The sequence below is a fragment of the Calliphora vicina genome, chromosome 3, assembly GCF_958450345.1.
Source record: "Calliphora vicina chromosome 3, idCalVici1.1, whole genome shotgun sequence".
NCBI classification, from domain to species: Eukaryota; Metazoa; Arthropoda; class Insecta; order Diptera; family Calliphoridae; genus Calliphora; species Calliphora vicina.
The window spans coordinates 118,052,857-118,073,694 of record NC_088782.1 but is presented as its reverse complement, the minus strand read 5'-3'; the positions used below and the strand labels follow the sequence as shown (position 1 = coordinate 118,073,694).

The following is a 20,838-nucleotide window of genomic DNA, read 5'->3' as shown; positions in this document are numbered from 1 at the left end:
TCAACTTAAAATAATATCACAAATTAATATGTAATTAAATAAAATTTTCTGTTTACTTTATGAAGTTTTTGTATTAATTTATTAATGATATTTAAAATATATTCAATTGTTATAGATTTTCAAGAATATGTTTATGCCCTTTATCTTTTTAACAATTGCTGATGGAATGTGTTTGTTTTAGTACATTCATAATTAGTATAATTATAGTATTGTAAAAACAAATTTCGAGTTTAGTTTTGAGTGCTTTAAAGGGTCTTTTTGTAAAGGTTATTAAAGTGTGTTTGAGTTTTTTTTAATTTATATAAATCTCGTCTCATAATTATTTTCACTACAAAGATTTACAGGGGTAATTTTGAACGGTTGAAGAACCGTGCGAAGTCTACTCTAACCTCCTAAAAAACTAGGTTGTTTTTTACAATTAACGTACTTTTTGTTACGACTTATAAAAAGTACTTGAAAGGCTAAAACAGAAATAGAACAGAACTATAACAGAACTATAACAGAACTAGACCTAGAACTGAACTAGAACAGAACTAGAATAGAACTAGAACAGAACTAGAACAGAACTAGAACAGAACTAGAACAGAACTAGAACAGAACTAGAACAGAACTAGAACTAGAACAGAACTAGAACAGAACTAGAACAGAACTAGAACAAAACTAGAACAGAACTAGAACAGAACTAGAACAGAACTAGAACAGAACTAGAACAGAACTAGAACAGAACTAGAACTAGAACAGAACTAGAACAGAACTAGAACAGAACTAGAACAGAACTAGAACAGAACTAGAACAGAACTAGAACAGAACTAGAACCGAACTAGAACAGAACTAGAACTAGAACAGAACTAGAACAGAACTAGAACAGAACTAGAACAGAACTGGAACTGAACTGGAACTGAACTGGAACTAGAACAGAACTAGAACAGAACTAGAACAGAACTGGAACTGAACTGGAACTGAACTAGAACAGAACTAGAACAGAACTAGAACAGAACTAGAACAAAACTAGAACAAAACTAGAACAGAACTAGAACAGAACTAGAACAGAGCTAGAACAGAACTAGAACAGAACTAGAACAGAACTAGAACAGAACTAGAACAGAACTAGAACAGAACTAGAACAGAACTAGAACAGAACTAGAACAGAACTAGAACAAAACTAGAACAGAACTAGAACAAAACTAGAACAAAACTAGAACTAGAACAGAACTAGATCAGAACTAGAACAGAACTAGAACAGAACTAGAACAGAACTAGAACAGAACTAGAACAGAACTAGAACAGAACTAGAACAGAACTAGAACAGAACTAGAACAAAACTAGAACTGAACTAGAACTGAACTAGAACTGAACTAGAACTGAACTAGAACTGAACTAGAACTGAACTAGAACTGAACTAGAACTGAACTAGAACTGAACTAGAACTGAACTAGAACTGAACTAGAACTGAACTAGAACTGAACTAGAACTGAACTAGAACTGAACTAGAACTGAACTAGAACTGAACTAGAACTGAACTAGAACTGAACTAGAACTGAACTAGAACTGAACTAGAACTGAACTAGAACTGAACTAGAACTAGAACTGAACTAGAACTGAACTAGAACTGAACTAGAACTGAACTAGAACTGAACTAGAACTGAACTAGAACTGAACTAGAACTAGAACTGAACTAGAACTGAACTAGAACTGAACTAGAACTGAACTAGAACTGAACTAGAACTGAACTAGAACTGAACTAGAACTGAACTAGAACTGAACTAGAACTGAACTAGAACTGAACTAGAACTGAACTAGAACTGAACTAGAACTGAACTAGAACTGAACTAGAACTGAACTAGAACTGAACTAGAACTGAACTAGAACTGAACTAGAACTAGAACTGAACTAGAACTGAACTAGAACTGAACTAGAACTGAACTAGAACTGAACTAGAACTGAACTAGAACTGAACTAGAACTGAACTAGAACTGAACTAGATCTGAACTAGAACTGAACTAGAACTGAACTAGAACTGAACTAGAACTGAACTAGAACTGAACTAGAACTGAACTAGAACTGAACCAGAACTGAACTAAAACTGAACTTGAACTAGAACTCAGGCCACATTGGTCATTCTGCACGAGCGATTTGTGGGCATGGTCATCTCACGTGGAGGTGATGTGAATTACAGGGTCCCTCAAATCCAACAAAACAGTTACAGTTATGAAAAATTTGGCATTACGGTTGTGCTACTTTAAAAGCTATATAATCTTTAAAACATTCTATGAGACGAAATTTTTCATTAATTTTTATAAAAATTTTTATTAATGAATTAAACTTTGAAATCTCTCAATTATGATATAAACCTATAGATTATCATCTAAAGTATTTAAAATGTGAAAAAATTTTCAAATTTCTAGCCAAAGTCTAACTTTAGTTGGGTGTTTTATTTCTTTATATAATTTAAGACAATAATTTAAATAAATTTAAACAAACATAAAAATGAACTACTTAAAAATTAAACTTAAACTAAGAGAATAAAAATTTAAATAAATTTAAGTATAATAAACAAAATTAAACATTGCTCTCTTTTCACAATTTGTTTTTAGTTTAGTACATTAAACAATTAAATATTAGAAATTTACAATATTAAACAAACATAATTTATGCTCTCTCCTGCTTTTTGGTCTTTTCTTAAAAAAACAACAAATTAATCATAAAAAAACAACTTCATAACAAATGAACTGAAATTAATTATTAAATGCTCTGCTTACTCCGTTTGTTTTCTCTCCGCTCTCTCACTCACTCACTTGCTTAGTTGCTCATTCGTTTGCTCTCGCTCTTCGTTTTGTATAAATGAAATATTTATGTTCCTTGTTTTATTTCAAAAAAAAAAAACACCGCCTATTTTCATATCAAGAACTCAAAATTGTTTAATTATGTTTAAATTTTATTTAAATACGTTTGTTTATTACTTTTGTTTGTTTTAGTCTAAAATTTAATTAGATTTCTTATTCAACAATCTTCCAGCGCTTTCGTTTTGTCATACAAAATCCAACTCTGAACGTGTTTTATACATTTTGCGTTCCATGGTCCTTTCGAACCACTTCTTAATCTCGGCCACTATTAGCACTGACGAGGTGAGCGAGAGCAAAAAGAGTATATCATAGGCAGATAATGCCTCGGTTTGAAACACCATTTGCAAGGGGGGGAAATAGATGACCAACATTTGGCCAATTATGGAAAAGCCTACAGCCAATAGGAACATTTTGTTTGAAGTCAGGCCTATGGTGAAAACACTTTTAGTTTGTGAGCGGCAGGAGAGAGCATTAAACATATCGAAGAATACAAAACAGGTAAAGGTCATGGTGGTGTCTCGCTTGGTCTTACCCAACGAGCCATCGATCATTTCTCTTTGGAACACCCACAAGGTACCCAAAATAATAATGCTGGCACTTAGTAAAACATTTACAATCACTGATTTCGTAATCATGGGCTGTTTAACATTACGCGGTTTCTGTTTCAAGACATCATGATCCACCGGCTCAACGCCCAAACTCTGGGCTGGGGGTCCATCCATTATAATGTTGATCCATAGAATTTGCATGGCATTTAAGGGATTGGCTATGCCCATTAATGTAGCCAAAGCAATTAAAGAGAGAGCCGCAATAGATGTACTCAATTGGAATCTTACAAAGTTGCGTATATTATAGAATATGGCTTTGCCTTCCTCAATGGCCGCTCTGTAATACAAAATAAGTAAAACAAAATAATTTGTTATTTAAATTACTTGATATTTCCTTGTACTTACATTATGGTATGAAAATCATCATTGACCAATATCATATCCGCCGCCTCTTTACACACATCTGTGCCATTTTTACCCATGGCAATGCCAATATCAGCTTTCTTCAAGGCCACCCCATCATTGACACCATCGCCGGTCATACCCACAATATTGCCGGTCCTTTGCAAGGATTTCACAATGTCCAATTTGTGTCGGGGTGATACCCGATAGAATACACTCACATTATTGGCCACCTTGTCCAATTGATGTTCGTTCATTTGATCCATTTCTTGACCCGACAGTGTCTGATGGTGTATGGTATCAATGCCAATGAGACTTGCTGTAAAGAGGGGAAGAGTTAAAAGAAAATTTATTAGTTGATATTAATTGAATGAAAATGTTTAAGTTAAGATCTGTTTAGAATAGAAAGGTTTTAAAAGTTTTAGTTATTAATAGAAATTCTAAGATATGTTAGAAAATTATATATAATTTGTGATATATTATATTTTGGCTTGAATTGAAGATGTTTTTATAGTCATATATCAGCTTTAATTGGAGTTTTCTTTAATGCCATAATAATATTTCATCTTGAATTAGAGTAAATATTTTCACATATAGTTAGATTGATAGATAGTTAGATAGATAGTTAGATGGATCGATAGTTAGATTGTTAGATAATTAGATAGTTAGATATTTAGATAGATAGTTAGCTAGATAGATAGATAACTAGATAGTTAGATAATTAGATAGTTAGATGGATAGATTGTAAGATAGTTAGATGGCTAGATAATTAGATAAACAGATAGTTAGATAATTAGATAGTTAGATTGATATATTGTTAGATAATTAGATAGTTAGATGGTTAAATAGTTAGATTGTTAGATAGTTAGATGGTTAAGATAAGATAGTTAGATAATTAGATAGTTAGATGGTCAGATAGTTAGATGGTCAGATAGTTTGATAATTAGATAGTTAGATAGTTTGATAGTTAGATGGTTAGATAGTTAGATAGTTTGATAATTAGGTAGTTAGATAGTTTGATAGTTAGATGGTTAGATTGTTAGATAGTTAGATAATTAGATAGTTAGATGGTTAGATAGTTAGATTGTTAGATAATTAGATAGTTAGACAATTAGATAGTTAGATGGTTAGATAGTTAGATAGTTTGATAATTAGATAATTAGATAGTTAGATGGTTAGATAGTTAGATAGTTAGATTGTTAGATAATTAGATAGTTAGATGGTTAGATAGTTAGATAGTTAGATAGTTAGATAATTAGATAGTTAGATGGTTAGATAGTTAGATAGTTAGATTGTTAGATAATTAGATAGTTAGATGGTTAGATAGTTAGATAATTAGATAGTTAGATGGTTAGATAGTTAGATAATTAGATAGTTAGATGGTTAGATAGTTTGATAGTTAGATAGTTAGATAGTTTGATAATTAGATGGTTAGATAGTTTGATAGTTAGATGGTTAGATAGTTTGATAGTTAGATGGTTAGATAGTTTGATAGTTAGATAGTTAGATAATTAGATAGTTAGATGGTTAGATAGTTAGATAATTAGATAGTTTGATAATTAGATAGTTAGATCGTTAGATAGTTTGATAGTTAGATGGTTAGATAGTTTGATAGTTAGATAGTTAGATAGTTTGATAATTAGATAGTTAGATAATTAGTTAGATGGTTAGATAGTTAGATAGTTTGATAATTAGGTAGTTAGATAGTTTGATAGTTAGATGGTTAGATAATTAGATAGTTAGATAGTTAGATAATTAGATAATTAGATAGTTAGATAGTTTGATAGTTTGATAATTAGATAGTTAGATAATTAGATGGTTAGATTGTTAGATAGTTAGATAATTAGATAGTTAGATTGTTAGATAATTAGATAATTAGATGGTTAGATTGTTAGATTGTTAGATAATTAGGTAGTTAGATAGTTAGATAATTAGATAGTTAGATGGTTAGATAGTTAGATGGTTAGATTGTTAGATAATTAGATGGTTAGATTGTTAGATTGTTAGATAATTAGATGGTTAGATTGTTAGATAATTAGATGGTTAGATAGTTAGATGGTTAGATTGTTAGATAGTTAGAAAACAATCGAATAATCAACTATCTAATAATCTAACAATCTAACCATCAAACTACCTAACCATCTAACCATCTAACTATCAAACTATCAAACTATCAAACTATCTAACTATCAAACTATCTAACTATCTAACTATCTAACTATCTAACTATCAAACTATCTAACTATCTAACCATCTAACCATCTAACTATCAAACTATCTAACTATCAAACTATCAAACTATCTAACTATCTAACTATCTAACTATCTAACTATCTAACTATCTAACTATCTAACTATCTAACTATCAAACTATCAAACTATCAAACTATCAAACTATCTAACTATCTAACTATCAAACTATCTAACTATCAAACTATCTAACTATCAAACTATCTAACTATCAAACTATCTAACTATCTAACTATCTAACCATCTAACTATCTAATTATCTAACTATCTAACCATCTAACTATCTAATTATCTAACAATCTAACTATCTAACCATCTAACTATCAAACTATCTAACTATCAAACTATCAAACTATCAAACTATCTAACTATCTAACTATCTAACCATCTAACTATCTAATTATCTAACTATCTAACCATCTAACTATCTAATTATCTAACAATCTAACTATCTAACTATCTAACCATCTAACTATCAAACTATCAAACTATCAAACTATCAAACTATCTAACTATCTAACTATCTAACTATCTAACTATCTAACCATCTAACTATCTAATTATCTAACTATCTAACCATCTAACTATCTAATTATCTAACAATCTAACTATCTAACTATCTAACCATCTAACTATCAAACTATCTAACTATCAAACTATCAAACTATCTAACTATCTAACTATCTAACTATCTAACCATCTAACTATCTAATTATCTAACTATCTAACCATCTAACTATCTAATTATCTAACAATCTAACTATCTAACTATCTAACCATCTAACTATCAAACTATCAAACTATCAAACTATCAAACTATCAAACTATCTAACTATCAAACTATCTAACTATCTAACTATCTAACTATCTAACCATCTAACTATCTAATTATCTAACTATCTAACCATCTAACTATCTAATTATCTAACAATCTAACTATCTAACTATCTAACCATCTAACTATCTAATTATCTAATTATCAAACTATCTAACTATCTAACCATCTAACTATCTAATTGTCTAACTATCTAATTATCTAACAATCTAACTATCTAACTATCTAACCATCTAACCATCTAACTATCTAATTATCTAACTATCTAACAATCTAACCATCTAACTATCAAACTATCTAACTACCTAATTATCAAACTATCTAACTATCTAACCATCTAACTATCAAACTATCAAACTATCTAACTATCTAATTATCAAACTATCTGACCATCTAACTATCTGACCATCTAACTATCTAATTATCTAACTATCTCACTATCTAACTATCTAACCATCTAACTATCTAACTATCAAACTATCTAACTATCTAACCATCTAACTATCTAACTATCTAACTATCTAACTATCTAACTATCTAACTATCAAACTATCTAACTATCTAACTATCTAACCATCTCACTATCTAACTATCTAACCATCTAACTATCTAACTATCTAACTATCTAACTATCTAACCATCTAACTATCTAACTATCTAACTATCTAACTATCTAACTATCTAACTATCAAACTATCTAACTATCAAACTATCTAACTATCTAACCATCTAACTATCTAACTATCTAACTATCTAACTATCAAACTATCTAACTATCTAACTATCTAACTATCAAACTATCTAACTATCTAACCATCTAACTATCTAACTATCTAACTATCTAACTATCTAACTATCTAACTATCAAACTATCTAACTATCTAACTATCTAACCATCTCACTATCTAACTATCTAACCATCTAACTATCTAACTATCTAACTATCTAACTATCTAACCATCTAACTATCTAACTATCTAACTATCTAACTATCTAACTATCTAACTATCAAACTATCTAACTATCAAACTATCTAACTATCTAACCATCTAACTATCTAACTATCTAACTATCTAACTATCTAACTATCTAACTATCTAACTATCTAACTATCAAACTATCTAACTATCTAACCATCTAACTATCTAACTATCTAACTATCTAACTATCAAACTATCAAACTATCTAACTATCTAACTATCTAACTATCTAACTATCAAACTATCTAACTATCTAACTATCTAACTATCTAACCATCTCACTATCTAACTATCTAACCATCTAACTATCTAACTATCTAACTATCTAACTATCTAACCATCTAACTATCTAACTATCTAACTATCTAACTATCTAACTATCTAACCATCTAACTATCTAACTATCTAACTATCTATCTATCTAACCATCTAACTATCTAACCATCAAACTATCAAACTATCTAACCATCTAACTATCAAACTATCAAACTATCTAACTATCTAACCATCTAACTATCAAACTATCTAACTATCTAATCATCTAACTATCAAACTATCTAACCATCTAACCATCTAACTATCAAACTATCTAACTATCTAATCATCTAACTATCTAACCATCTAACTATCAAACTATCAAACTATCAAACTATCTAACCATCTAACTATCTAACCATCTAACTATCAAACTATCTAACTATCAAACTATCAAACTATCTAACCATCTAACTATCTAACCATCTAACTATCAAACTATCTAACTATCTAATCATCTAACTATCAAACTATCTAACCATCTAACTATCAAACTATCAAACTATCTAACCATCTAACTATCAAACTATCTATCTATCTAACCATCTAACTATCTAACCATCAAACTATCTAACCATCTAACTATCAAACTATCTAACTATCTAACCATCTAACTATCAAACTATCTAACTATCTAATCATCTAACTATCTAACTATCTAACTATCAAACTATCTAACTATCTAACTATCAAACTATCAAACTATCTAACTATCTAACCATCTAACTATCTAACTATCAAACTATCTAACTATCTAACTATCAAACTATCTAACTATCTAACTATCTAACCATCTAACTATCTAACTATCTAACTATCTAACTATCAAACTATCTAACTATCTAACCATCTAACTATCTAACTATCTAACTATCTAACTATCTAACCATCTAACTATCAAACTATCTAACTATCTAACCATCTAACTATCTAACTATCTAACTATCTAACTATCTAACTATCTAACTATCAAACTATCTAACTATCTATCTATCTAACCATCTAACTATCTAACCATCAAACTATCTAACCATCTAACTATCAAACTATCTAACTATCAAATTATCTAACCATCTAACTATCAAACTATCAAACTATCTAACTATCTAGCTATCTAACTATCTAACTATCTAACTATCTAACTATCTAACTATCTAACTATCAAACTATCTAACTATCTAGCTATCTAACTATCTAACTATCTAACTATCAAACTATCTAACCATCTAACTATCAAACTATCTAATCATCTAACTATCAAACTATCTAACTATCTAACCATCTAACCATCTAACTATCTAACTATCTAACTATCTAACTATCTAACTATCTAACTATCTAACTATCTAACTATCAAACTATCTAACCATCTAACTATCTAACTATCTAACTATCTAACCATCTAACTATCTAACTATCAAACTATCTAACTATCTAACTATCTAACTATCAAACTATCTAACCATCTAACTATCTAACTATCTAACCATCTAACTATCTAACTATCTAACTATCTAACTATCTAACTATCTAACTATCTAACTATCTAACTATCTAACTATCTATCTATCTAACCATCTAACTATCTAACCATCAAACTATCAAACTATCTAACCATCTAACTATCTAACTATCTAACCATCTAACTATCAAACTATCTAACTATCTAACTATCTAACTATCTAACTATCTAACTATCAAACTATCTAACCATCTAACTATCTAACTATCTAACCATCTAACTATCTAACTATCTAACTATCTAACTATCTAACTATCTAACTATCTAACTATCTAACTATCAAACTATCTAACCATCTAACTATCTAACTATCTAACCATCTAACTATCTAACTATCTAACTATCTAACTATCTAACTATCTAACTATCTAACTATCTAACTATCTAACCATCTAACTATCTAACTATCTAACTATCTATCTATCTAACCATCTAACTATCTAACCATCAAACTATCAAACTATCTAACCATCTAACTATCAAACTATCTAACTATCTAACCATCTAACTATCTAACTATCTAACCATCTAACTATCAAACTATCAAACTATCTAACTATCTATCTATCTAACCATCTAACTATCTAACCATCAAACTATCTAACCATCTAACTATCAAACTATCTAACCATCTAACTATCTAACCATCAAACTATCAAACTATCTAACCATCTAACTATCAAACTATCTAACCATCTAACTATCAAACTATCTAACTATCTAACCATCTAACTATCAAACTATCTAACTATCTAATCATCTAACTATCTAACTATCTAACCATCAAACTATCTAACCATCTAACTATCAAACTATCTAACTATCTAACCATCTAACTATCAAACTATCTAACTATCTAATCATCTAACTATCTAACTATCTAACTATCAAACTATCTAACTATCTAACTATCAAACTATCAAACTATCTAACTATCTAACCATCTAACTATCTAACTATCAAACTATCTAACTATCTAACTATCAAACTATCTAACTATCTAACTATCTAACCATCTAACTATCTAACTATCTAACTATCTAACTATCAAACTATCTAACTATCTAACCATCTAACTATCTAACTATCTAACTATCTAACTATCTAACCATCTAACTATCAAACTATCTAACTATCTAACTATCTAACCATCTAACCATCTAACTATCTAACTATCTAACTATCTAACTATCTAACTATCTAACTATCTAACTATCTAACTATCAAACTATCTAACCATCTAACTATCTAACTATCTAACTATCTAACCATCTAACTATCTAACTATCAAACTATCTAACTATCTAACTATCTAACTATCAAACTATCTAACCATCTAACTATCTAACTATCTAACCATCTAACTATCTAACTATCTAACTATCTAACTATCTAACTATCTAACTATCTAACTATCTAACTATCTATCTATCTAACCATCTAACTATCTAACCATCAAACTATCAAACTATCTAACCATCTAACTATCTAACTATCTAACCATCTAACTATCAAACTATCTAACTATCTAACTATCTAACTATCTAACTATCTAACTATCAAACTATCTAACCATCTAACTATCTAACTATCTAACCATCTAACTATCTAACTATCTAACTATCTAACTATCTAACTATCTAACTATCTAACTATCTAACTATCAAACTATCTAACCATCTAACTATCTAACTATCTAACCATCTAACTATCTAACTATCTAACTATCTAACTATCTAACTATCTAACTATCTAACTATCTAACTATCTAACCATCTAACTATCTAACTATCTAACTATCTATCTATCTAACCATCTAACTATCTAACCATCAAACTATCAAACTATCTAACCATCTAACTATCAAACTATCTAACTATCTAACCATCTAACTATCTAACTATCTAACCATCTAACTATCAAACTATCAAACTATCTAACTATCTATCTATCTAACCATCTAACTATCTAACCATCAAACTATCTAACCATCTAACTATCAAACTATCTAACCATCTAACTATCTAACCATCAAACTATCAAACTATCTAACCATCTAACTATCAAACTATCTAACTATCTAACCATCTAACTATCTAACTATCAAACTATCTATCTATCTAACCATCTAACTATCTAACCATCAAACTATCAAACTATCTAACCATCTAACTATCAAACTATCTAACTATCTAGCTACCTAACTATCTAACTATCTAACTATCTAACTATCTAACTATCTAACTATCTAACTATCTAACTATCTAACCATCTAACTATCTAACTATATAACTATCTAACTATCTAACTATCTAACCATCTAACTATCTAACTATCTAACTATCTAACCATCTAACTATCTAACTATCTAACCATCTAACTATCTAACTATCAAACTATCAAACTATCTAACTATCAAACTATCTAACTATCTATCAAACTATCTAACTATCTAACTATCTAGCTATCTAACTATCTAACTATCTAACTATCTAACCATCTAACTATCTAACTATCAAACTATCAAACTATCTAACTATCTAACTATCTAACTATCTAACTATCAAACTATCTAACTATCTAACTATCTATCAAACTATCTAACTATCTAACTATCTAGCTATCTAACTATCTAACCATCTAACTATCTAACTATCTAACCATCTAACTATCAAACTATCTAACTATCTAACCATCTAACTATCTAACTATCTAACTATCTAACTATCAAACTATCAAACTATCAAACTATCTAACTATCTAACTATCTAACTATCAAACTATCTAACTATCTAACTATCTATCTAACTATCAAACTATCTAACTATCTAACTATCAAACTATCTAACTATCTAACTATCTAACTATCTAACTATCAAACTATCTAACTATCTAGCTATCTAACTATCTAACTATCTAACTATCAAACTATCTAACTATCTAACTATCAAACTATCTAACTATCTATCAAACTATCTAACTATCTAACTATCTAACTATCTAGCTATCTAACTATCTAACTATCTAACTATCTAACTATCTAACTATCTAACCATCTAACTATCTAACTATCTAACCATCTAACTATCAAACTATCTAACTATCTAACCATCTATCTAACTATCTAATTATCTAACTATCTAACAATCTAACTATCTAACAATCTAACTACCTATCTATCTAACAATGTAACTATCTAACCATCTATCTAACTATCTAATTATCTAACTATCTAACAATCTAACGATCTAACAATCTAACTACCTATCTATCTAACAATGTAACAATGTAACTATCTAACAATCTAAGCATCTATCTAACAATCTAAATATCTAACAATTTGACAATCTAACTATCTAACAAGCTAACTAACTAACTAAATAGTCATCTCAGTCTCATCTCAAGGAAAAAATCTGAAATTTTGACATTTCGGATGGGCTTCACCCAGCGGAGATTCGGCGAAAATTTGCACTTTAAAACTGTAATATCTCATACACTCTTCGTTTTATTTATATTTAAGCACAGGAAGCGCGTAATGAAATACTCTTTTGTATTATTTTAGATTTATAGCACCGTTTAAAATCATATTTTAGCTTGCAATTAATGCATATTTCAATGGCATATTTTGCGGGAATTTTGGTTCTTCGATTAGTCATATTATAGCTGAAATTGAAGCGTATCATATAGAAATATTTTAGCATAAATGGTAGCAATTTAGTCATATTTTTACTTCAATTGAACAGTCATATTTTAGCTTGAGTTGTAGTCATATTTTAGCTTCCTTTAACTTCATAACTTTTAACTGCACCTTCTTTTTTTTGATATTCCCTACTCCCGTGCCAAAAAAATAAAAAAATTCCGTATATTCTGTTATTATAATTTCTATTAGCATTGTTCTTACTATGACAGCGAAATACAAAGAATCCAAAGAGAAATGAAAAATATTTTATTACCATAATCGATTTCGTTCGTTAAGGTTACACGGATTACGTGCACACCCACCTGGTAATGATGTCTAAAGGGACTGGAAACAGGAAACTTAACCAAACATTATAAAGTAAACAAAGACATTACACAGAGAGGAGAGATGTTGGAGGATAGAAAAAAATATATATTTTTTTTTATTAAAATAAAAACTACAAAGTATTGTAGTTGGATGAATAAATGGTTGACTGTTTAAAAGAGAAGAGGTTAAAGAGAGGAGTTAAATAAAAAAAATCAACAATTGACATCAGGAGTTGTAGAGCAAAGACATAGAATAGATTTGGTTACACAAAAAAAAATGCAGCGGATTAGGGATAATAAAGACTTAAAGACCGCCTTAACTAGTAAAATCAACATTAAATCATGAAAGATTGTTATATTAACTAAATTTTCTAAAGAAAAGCTTGTTTTACTTGCTTCAAAGTATTTCGTTTGTAAGCTTTATTACAATACCTTACTTTACAGCTTCCAGGAAGCAGTTGTAGAAATGTTTTTTTTACTTTTTTTCAGATACTGCTAACTTGTCCCTAATGTAGGGTATTTGAATGACATTTGCAGACGACATCAAACAACACAAAACAGAAACAGTAAAGACATCAGCAACAGCTACAACAACTAATGATGACAACTTTAATTTAAAATGTAAAACAGCATTATAAAAGGATAACGAGGTTTTATGTTTTACTTTTCTGGCTGCTACAGGATCATAAAGGAATTAGAAACACAGGAAATATAGCAAAAAAAAATATTAAAAAAATATGAAGTAACTAACCATATAGAAATAGACAAATTGTGTCTTTTAAGTTTTCAACATTACAGGTGGATGGGGCTTTTTGAAGACTCCAGCAATTTTCCAAGTACTGGCAGGAGACTGATGACCCGATAAGAACGAGGATTGATACATTGTACCAGAGCTTTGGTCGACTGCCTTTTTGCAGTTATTTTTGATGTATATTTGTTGGTTTGTATTAAATTTTTGCCACTTTATTACCCCTTCCCAAAACCTTTCGAGGTTTCAAATTTCTCATTTCATTTATTAGCAAGTGGGTGAAAGAGAGGTTGGTTGATGTGTGGATCTGACATTATTTAGTTTTTATTTATACTTTTCTTTCCTCACATCAAACTCAATTCAATTTCAATTAAAATGTTACAAAATTTATTACAATTATGTTTGTATTTGTCTGTGCTGGAGTGTGTATTTAATTTTGTTTATATTTGCCCCTGATGATTATTGTTTGTATTGTGTCAATACCACCAGTATCTATCTATCTCTGTATCTCGTATTATCAATATCTATTGAGTGCAAAAACATAGGAATACAAAAACAAAACAACTGACTGACAATCATCACATCATGTCGAATAATATTGTGTTAATAATTGAGGCGGTATGATGATAGGCTGCCACCAGGGGGGGAGGGGGTAAGGATAATGAGGGAATGAACTATAATAGAAGCTTAAATATGACTATAAAAATAACTTTAATACAGCGTAAAATATGCTGTTCAAATACCATTAAATGAAGCTTATATTTGAAAATATAGACTGCTATAATTTCAGCTAAAATATGACTATTTATAGACCTCCACCTTCAAACTAAAATATGACTATAGAAAGTGCTATAATTTAATCTAAAATATGACTACAAATCCAGCTTAAATATGACTACAAAAAGCAGTTAAATTCATATAAATATGACTATTCAAAGACCTTTAATTTAAGCTAAAATTTGGCTACAAAATGTGCTTTAATTTAAGCTTATATAAGACTATTTAAAGATCTTGAAATCAAGCTAAAATATGACTATTTAAAGACCTTAAATTCAAGATAAATATATTTATATCAAGTGCTATAATTCATAGCAAAAAAATAGCAGTACAAATTCCTGAAATTCAAGCTTACATAAGACTATTTAAAGAGCATTAATTCAAGCTGAAATATGACAACTTCAAGACCTGTCATTTAAACTAAAATATAGTTATAGAAAGTGCTATAATTCAAGCTTAAATATGGCTGTAAAAATTGGTCTAATTCAAGCGCAAATAACACTATTTAAAGACTTACATTTCAAGCTAAACCCGTTTCATTTAAGTTAAAATATAGTTATTAGAAAGTACTATAATTCAATCTTAAATATGACTGTAAAAATTGCTCCAATTCAAGCTCAAATAAGACTATTTAAAGACTTCCAATTCAAGCAAAAATTTGGCTACAAAAATAGCTTTAATTCATAAAATATGACTATATAAAATATGCCAAAATATGACCATTTATAGCCGTCTACTTCAAACTAAAATACTACTTTAGAAAGAGCTTTCATTTAAGTTTAAATATGACTACAAATCCAGCTTAAATATTCCTATTTAAAGACCTTCAATTCAAGCTAAAATTTGTCTAAGAAAAGTGCTTTAATTCCAGCTTATATAAGACTATTTAAAGAGCAATAATTCAAGCTGAAATATGACAACTTCAAGACATTTCATTCAAGCTAAAATATAGTTATAGAAAGTGCTATAATTTAAGCTTAAATATGGCTGTAGAAATTACTTTAATTCAAGCTCAAATAAGACTATTTAAAGACTTACAATTCAAACTAAAATTTGGCTACAAAAATAACTTTAATTCAAGCTCAAATAATACCATTTAAAGACCTTAAATTCATGCTATCATATGACCATTCAAAGATTTTATTTTCTAGTTTAATGTGATCAAAAATTATGATAATATAATGACAGTTTAAGATACAATATTAATATATAAAATGCTTCAATACAAGTTAAAATATGACTACGGAAAGTGCGGGATTTTTTTTCAAAAGCTTAGCTTTTATTTTGAAACATTTGTACAAAATAAATTTATTCAAAGTATTGGCCATTGTCAACTATGATATTTTCCCATATTTTTGGCACCATTTGGATTCCGAGCCAAAAGAACGAATCAAGCCAATTTCGAATACTCGGTTCTAAAGTGAAGCGTATCACAGAGAGAGCGTTCTGCATCGATCAAAACAAAAAGTAGTCGGACTGGCTAAGGAATATAAGGCGGGTGAGGCAAAACATACCTACCACTTCTCCCTAAATAGTTTTTAACAGTTATTGCAACATGTGGTCAAGCGTTATCATGATGAAATATTACGGTTTCATGTCTGGCCTTACATTCTGGGCTTAAGAAAACAAAAGAGAATTGAAGATATTGCCATGCCCACTATGAGGATATTTTAAAAATCCGAAATTGTGAAGAGTTGACAAATTTTTTTTAACCAACTCAGTTGCTTGTATCTTCTTCTAGTATCATTTAAAATTTCATATAGATAGATCGTAATCTGTAAGAGATATAAGCAATTTCCTAAAAAATAAAATGCCACTAAAAAATGAGTTTCAAAAATTCCAATTTTTTTGTCAAGTACTAGGAGAACATAATCATGCAGAAGGTAAATGTCGCGTAACAAATTTTCTTCCATATGTAATAACTCGAAAACTATGACAGCTTTAGTGTTTATAAAAAACCGACTTTTTCAAAAACCGGTTTGTCGGTTAACCGAAAATTGGCCTTTTTTAGAAAACCGGTTTTTCGGTTAACCGACATCGAAAAAACCGGTTAAACCGGTTAACCGACATATATGTGTAAAAAACATAAAATGTCCAATAAAGTATATACAGCTTTAAATTTTTGGTTTTTATTAGTCAGGAATGGTTAATTTAAATAACTATAAATATACAAAAGTGCTAAGTCCATTTTATTTGGTAAAAATTTCAAAATTATTATCTCAGTCAAATGGAATTGAGTATAAATATGTTACTAAATATATAATACTTGTTTTAATTATTGGTTTATTCATAAAATTTCAACCAAAAAATGTAAATGAATTTTTTATTTAAATATTTGATAATTTTAAAATTTATTATCACCTCGACTTTCTGATATGAAACAGAAAATGTTACAAGTCCCAAAAAGGACCTATAAGATGCAAACGCACTTCTTCTTAGCTGTGATTATTTATGATTATAAATCATTCCAAATATTTATTAAACTCCATTATCAGATTTCAAAAATATTTCAAATCATGGATTTTAGAACGTTTTTTGTCTCTCCTGAAATATTTCTGAAAAGGACTTTGTACATTAATCTAACTAAATGAATAATAAAATATAATTTTAAGAACAAAACACTCTAATGAAGTCAAATTTATTGAAAGAATGTATGTACATCAAATTCAATTTAATGATTGGTAAAATCATCACTAAATTTATAATGATTTAGTTTAACTTCAAGAATTATGCGGAATTTAATTTTTAATAGTTTCATTATGTGAAATTTATTCTGAAAAAGTTTTTAAGTAAACTCATCGTCCTCTACTATTTAGAATCAATGTAATTCTTAAAAATATTAATCTAAAGAGGTCTGTATTGTAAATCAGCAGTTTAGGTTTCAAATCAGACCAATAATGTGTATACATTGAATATAAAAAATGCAAAAAAACATGAGATTTATTAATTTTAGTCCCAAATTTTAAAAACCGGTTAACCGAGTGATAAAAACCGGATAAACCGGTTAACCGAAAATCAACATTTCAAATTAACCGGTTCGCAAAAAACCGAGATTTCGAAGAAAACCCGGTTTTTCGGTTAACCGGTTAACCGGTTTATAAACACTAGACAGCTTCCAGATTTTAGTTTTTGCCAACTTATAGATTTGGAAGTGGTCTTTCATGTGTTCGACAATTTTTTTGCCCACAGCCACGCCCACTTGGGGAAATATGGGCGTTTTTGGTTTAAACGCTAGTTCTGCTCTCTTCTGTTCTAGTTTTGTTCTAGTTCTGTTCTAGTTCTGTTCTAGTTCTTTTCTAGTTCTGTTCTAGTTCTGTTCTAGTTCTGTTCTAGTTCTGTTCTAGTTCTGTTCTAGTTCTAGTTCTGTTCTAGTTCTGTTCTAGTTCTGTTCTAGTTCTGTTCTAGTTCTGTTCTAGTTCTGTTCTAGTTCTGTTCTAGTTCTGTTCTAGTTCTGTTCTAGTTCTGTTCTAGTTCTGTTCTAGTTCTGTTCTAGTTCTGTTCTAGTTCTGTTCTAGTTCTGTTCTAGTTCTGTTCTAGTTCTGTTCTAGTTCTGTTCTAGTTCTGTTCTAGTTCTGTTCTAGTTCTGTTCTAGTTCTGTTCTAGTTCTGTTCTAGTTCTGTTCTAGTTCTGTTCTAGTTCTGTTCTAGTTCTGTTCTAGTTCTGTTCTAGTTCTGTTCTAGTTCTGTTCTAGTTCTGTTCTAGTTCTGTTCTAGTTCTGTTCTAGTTCTGTTCTAGTTCTGTTCTAGTTCTGTTCTAGTTCTGTTCTAGTTCTGTTCTAGTTCTGTTCTAGTTCTGTTCTAGTTCTGTTCTAGTTCTAGTTCTGTTCTAGTTCTGTTCTAGTTCTGTTCTAGTTCTGTTCTAGTTCTGTTCTAGTTCTGTTCTAGTTCTGTTCTAGTTCTGTTCTAGTTCTGTTCTAGTTCTGTTCTAGTTCTGTTCTAGTTCTGTTCTAGTTCTGTTCTAGTTCTGTTCTAGTTCTGTTCTAGTTCTGTTCTAGTTCTGTTCTAGTTCTGTTCTAGTTCTGTTCTAGTTCTGTTCTAGTTCTGTTCTAGTTCTGTTCTAGTTCTGTTCTAGTTCTGTTCTAGTTCTGTTCTAGTTCTGTTCTAGTTCTGTTCTAGTTCTGTTCTAGTTCTGTTCTAGTTCTGTTCTAGTTCTGTTCTAGTTCTGTTCTAGTTCTGTTCTAGTTCTGTTCTAGTTCTGTTCTAGTTCTGTTCTAGTTCTGTTCTAGTTCTAGTTCTGTTCTAGTTCTGTTCTAGTTCTGTTCTAGTTCTGTTCTAGTTCTGTTCTAGTTCTGTTCTAGTTCTGTTCTAGTTCTGTTCTAGTTCTGTTCTAGTTCTGTTCTAGTTCTGTTCTAGTTCTGTTCTAGTTCTGTTCTAGTTCTGTTCTAGTTCTGTTCTAGTTCTGTTCTAGTTCTGTTCTAGTTCTGTTCTAGTTCTGTTCTAGTTCTGTTCTAGTTCTGTTCTAGTTCTGTTCTAGTTCTGTTCTAGTTCTGTTCTAGTTCTGTTCTAGTTCTGTTCTAGTTCTGTTCTAGTTCTGTTCTAGTTCTGTTCTAGTTCTGTTCTAGTTCTAGTTCTGTTCTAGTTCTGTTCTAGTTCTGTTCTAGTTCTGTTCTAGTTCTGTTCTAGTTCTGTTCTAGTTCTGTTCTAGTTCTGTTCTAGTTCTGTTCTAGTTCTGTTCTAGTTCTGTTCTAGTTCTGTTCTAGTTCTGTTCTAGTTCTGTTCTAGTTCTGTTCTAGTTCTGTTCTAGTTCTGTTCTAGTTCTGTTCTAGTTCTGTTCTAGTTCTGTTCTAGTTCTGTTCTAGTTCTGTTCTAGTTCTGTTCTAGTTCTGTTCTAGTTCTGTTCTAGTTCTGTTCTAGTTCTGTTCTAGTTCTGTTCTAGTTCTGTTCTAGTTCTGTTCTAGTTCTGTTCTAGTTCTGTTCTAGTTCTAGTTCTGTTCTAGTTCTGTTCTAGTTCTAGTTCTGTTCTAGTTCTAGTTCTAGTTCTGTTCTAGTTCTGTTCTAGTTCTGTTCTAGTTCTGTTCTAGTTCTGTTCTAGTTCTGTTCTAGTTCTGTTCTAGTTCTGTTCTAGTTCTGTTCTAGTTCTGTTCTAGTTCTGTTCTAGTTCTGTTCTAGTTCTGTTCTAGTTCTGTTCTAGTTCTGTTCTAGTTCTGTTCTAGTTCTGTTCTAGTTCTGTTCTAGTTCTGTTCTAGTTCTGTTCTAGTTCTGTTCTAGTTCTGTTCTAGTTCTGTTCTAGTTCTGTTCTAGTTCTGTTCTAGTTCTGTTCTAGTTCTGTTCTAGTTCTGTTCTAGTTCTGTTCTAGTTCTGTTCTAGTTCTGTTCTAGTTCTGTTCTAGTTCTGTTCTAGTTCTGTTCTAGTTCTGTTCTAGTTCTGTTCTAGTTCTGTTCTAGTTCTGTTCTAGTTCTGTTCTAGTTCTGTTCTAGTTCTGTTCTAGTTCTGTTCTAGTTCTGTTCTAGTTCTGTTCTAGTTCTGTTCTAGTTCTGTTCTAGTTCTAGTTCTGTTCTAGTTCTGTTCTAGTTCTGTTCTAGTTCTGTTCTAGTTCTGTTCTAGTTCTGTTCTAGTTCTGTTCTAGTTCTGTTCTAGTTCTGTTCTAGTTCTGTTCTAGTTCTGTTCTAGTTCT

The 20,838-nt window shown here is 29.6% G+C and overlaps 1 protein-coding gene across 2 annotated transcripts in view; it reads right to left on the bottom strand.

Moving 5' to 3' along the window:
- Positions 1-2,874: 2,874 nt before the first annotated feature.
- Positions 2,875-20,838, bottom strand: part of SPoCk (secretory pathway calcium atpase) — a 230,491-nt gene continuing 212,527 nt past the window's right edge. For both annotated transcript variants that reach the window (XM_065506526.1, XM_065506527.1), the window contains exons 3-4: positions 3,797-4,112; positions 2,875-3,728 (exon numbers count right to left, since the gene is read on the bottom strand). In XM_065506526.1, coding sequence (XP_065362598.1) covers positions 3,029-3,728; positions 3,797-4,112 — 1,016 coding nt within the window. In that variant the 3' untranslated portion in view covers positions 2,875-3,028. The remainder of the gene's footprint in view (positions 3,729-3,796; positions 4,113-20,838) is intronic.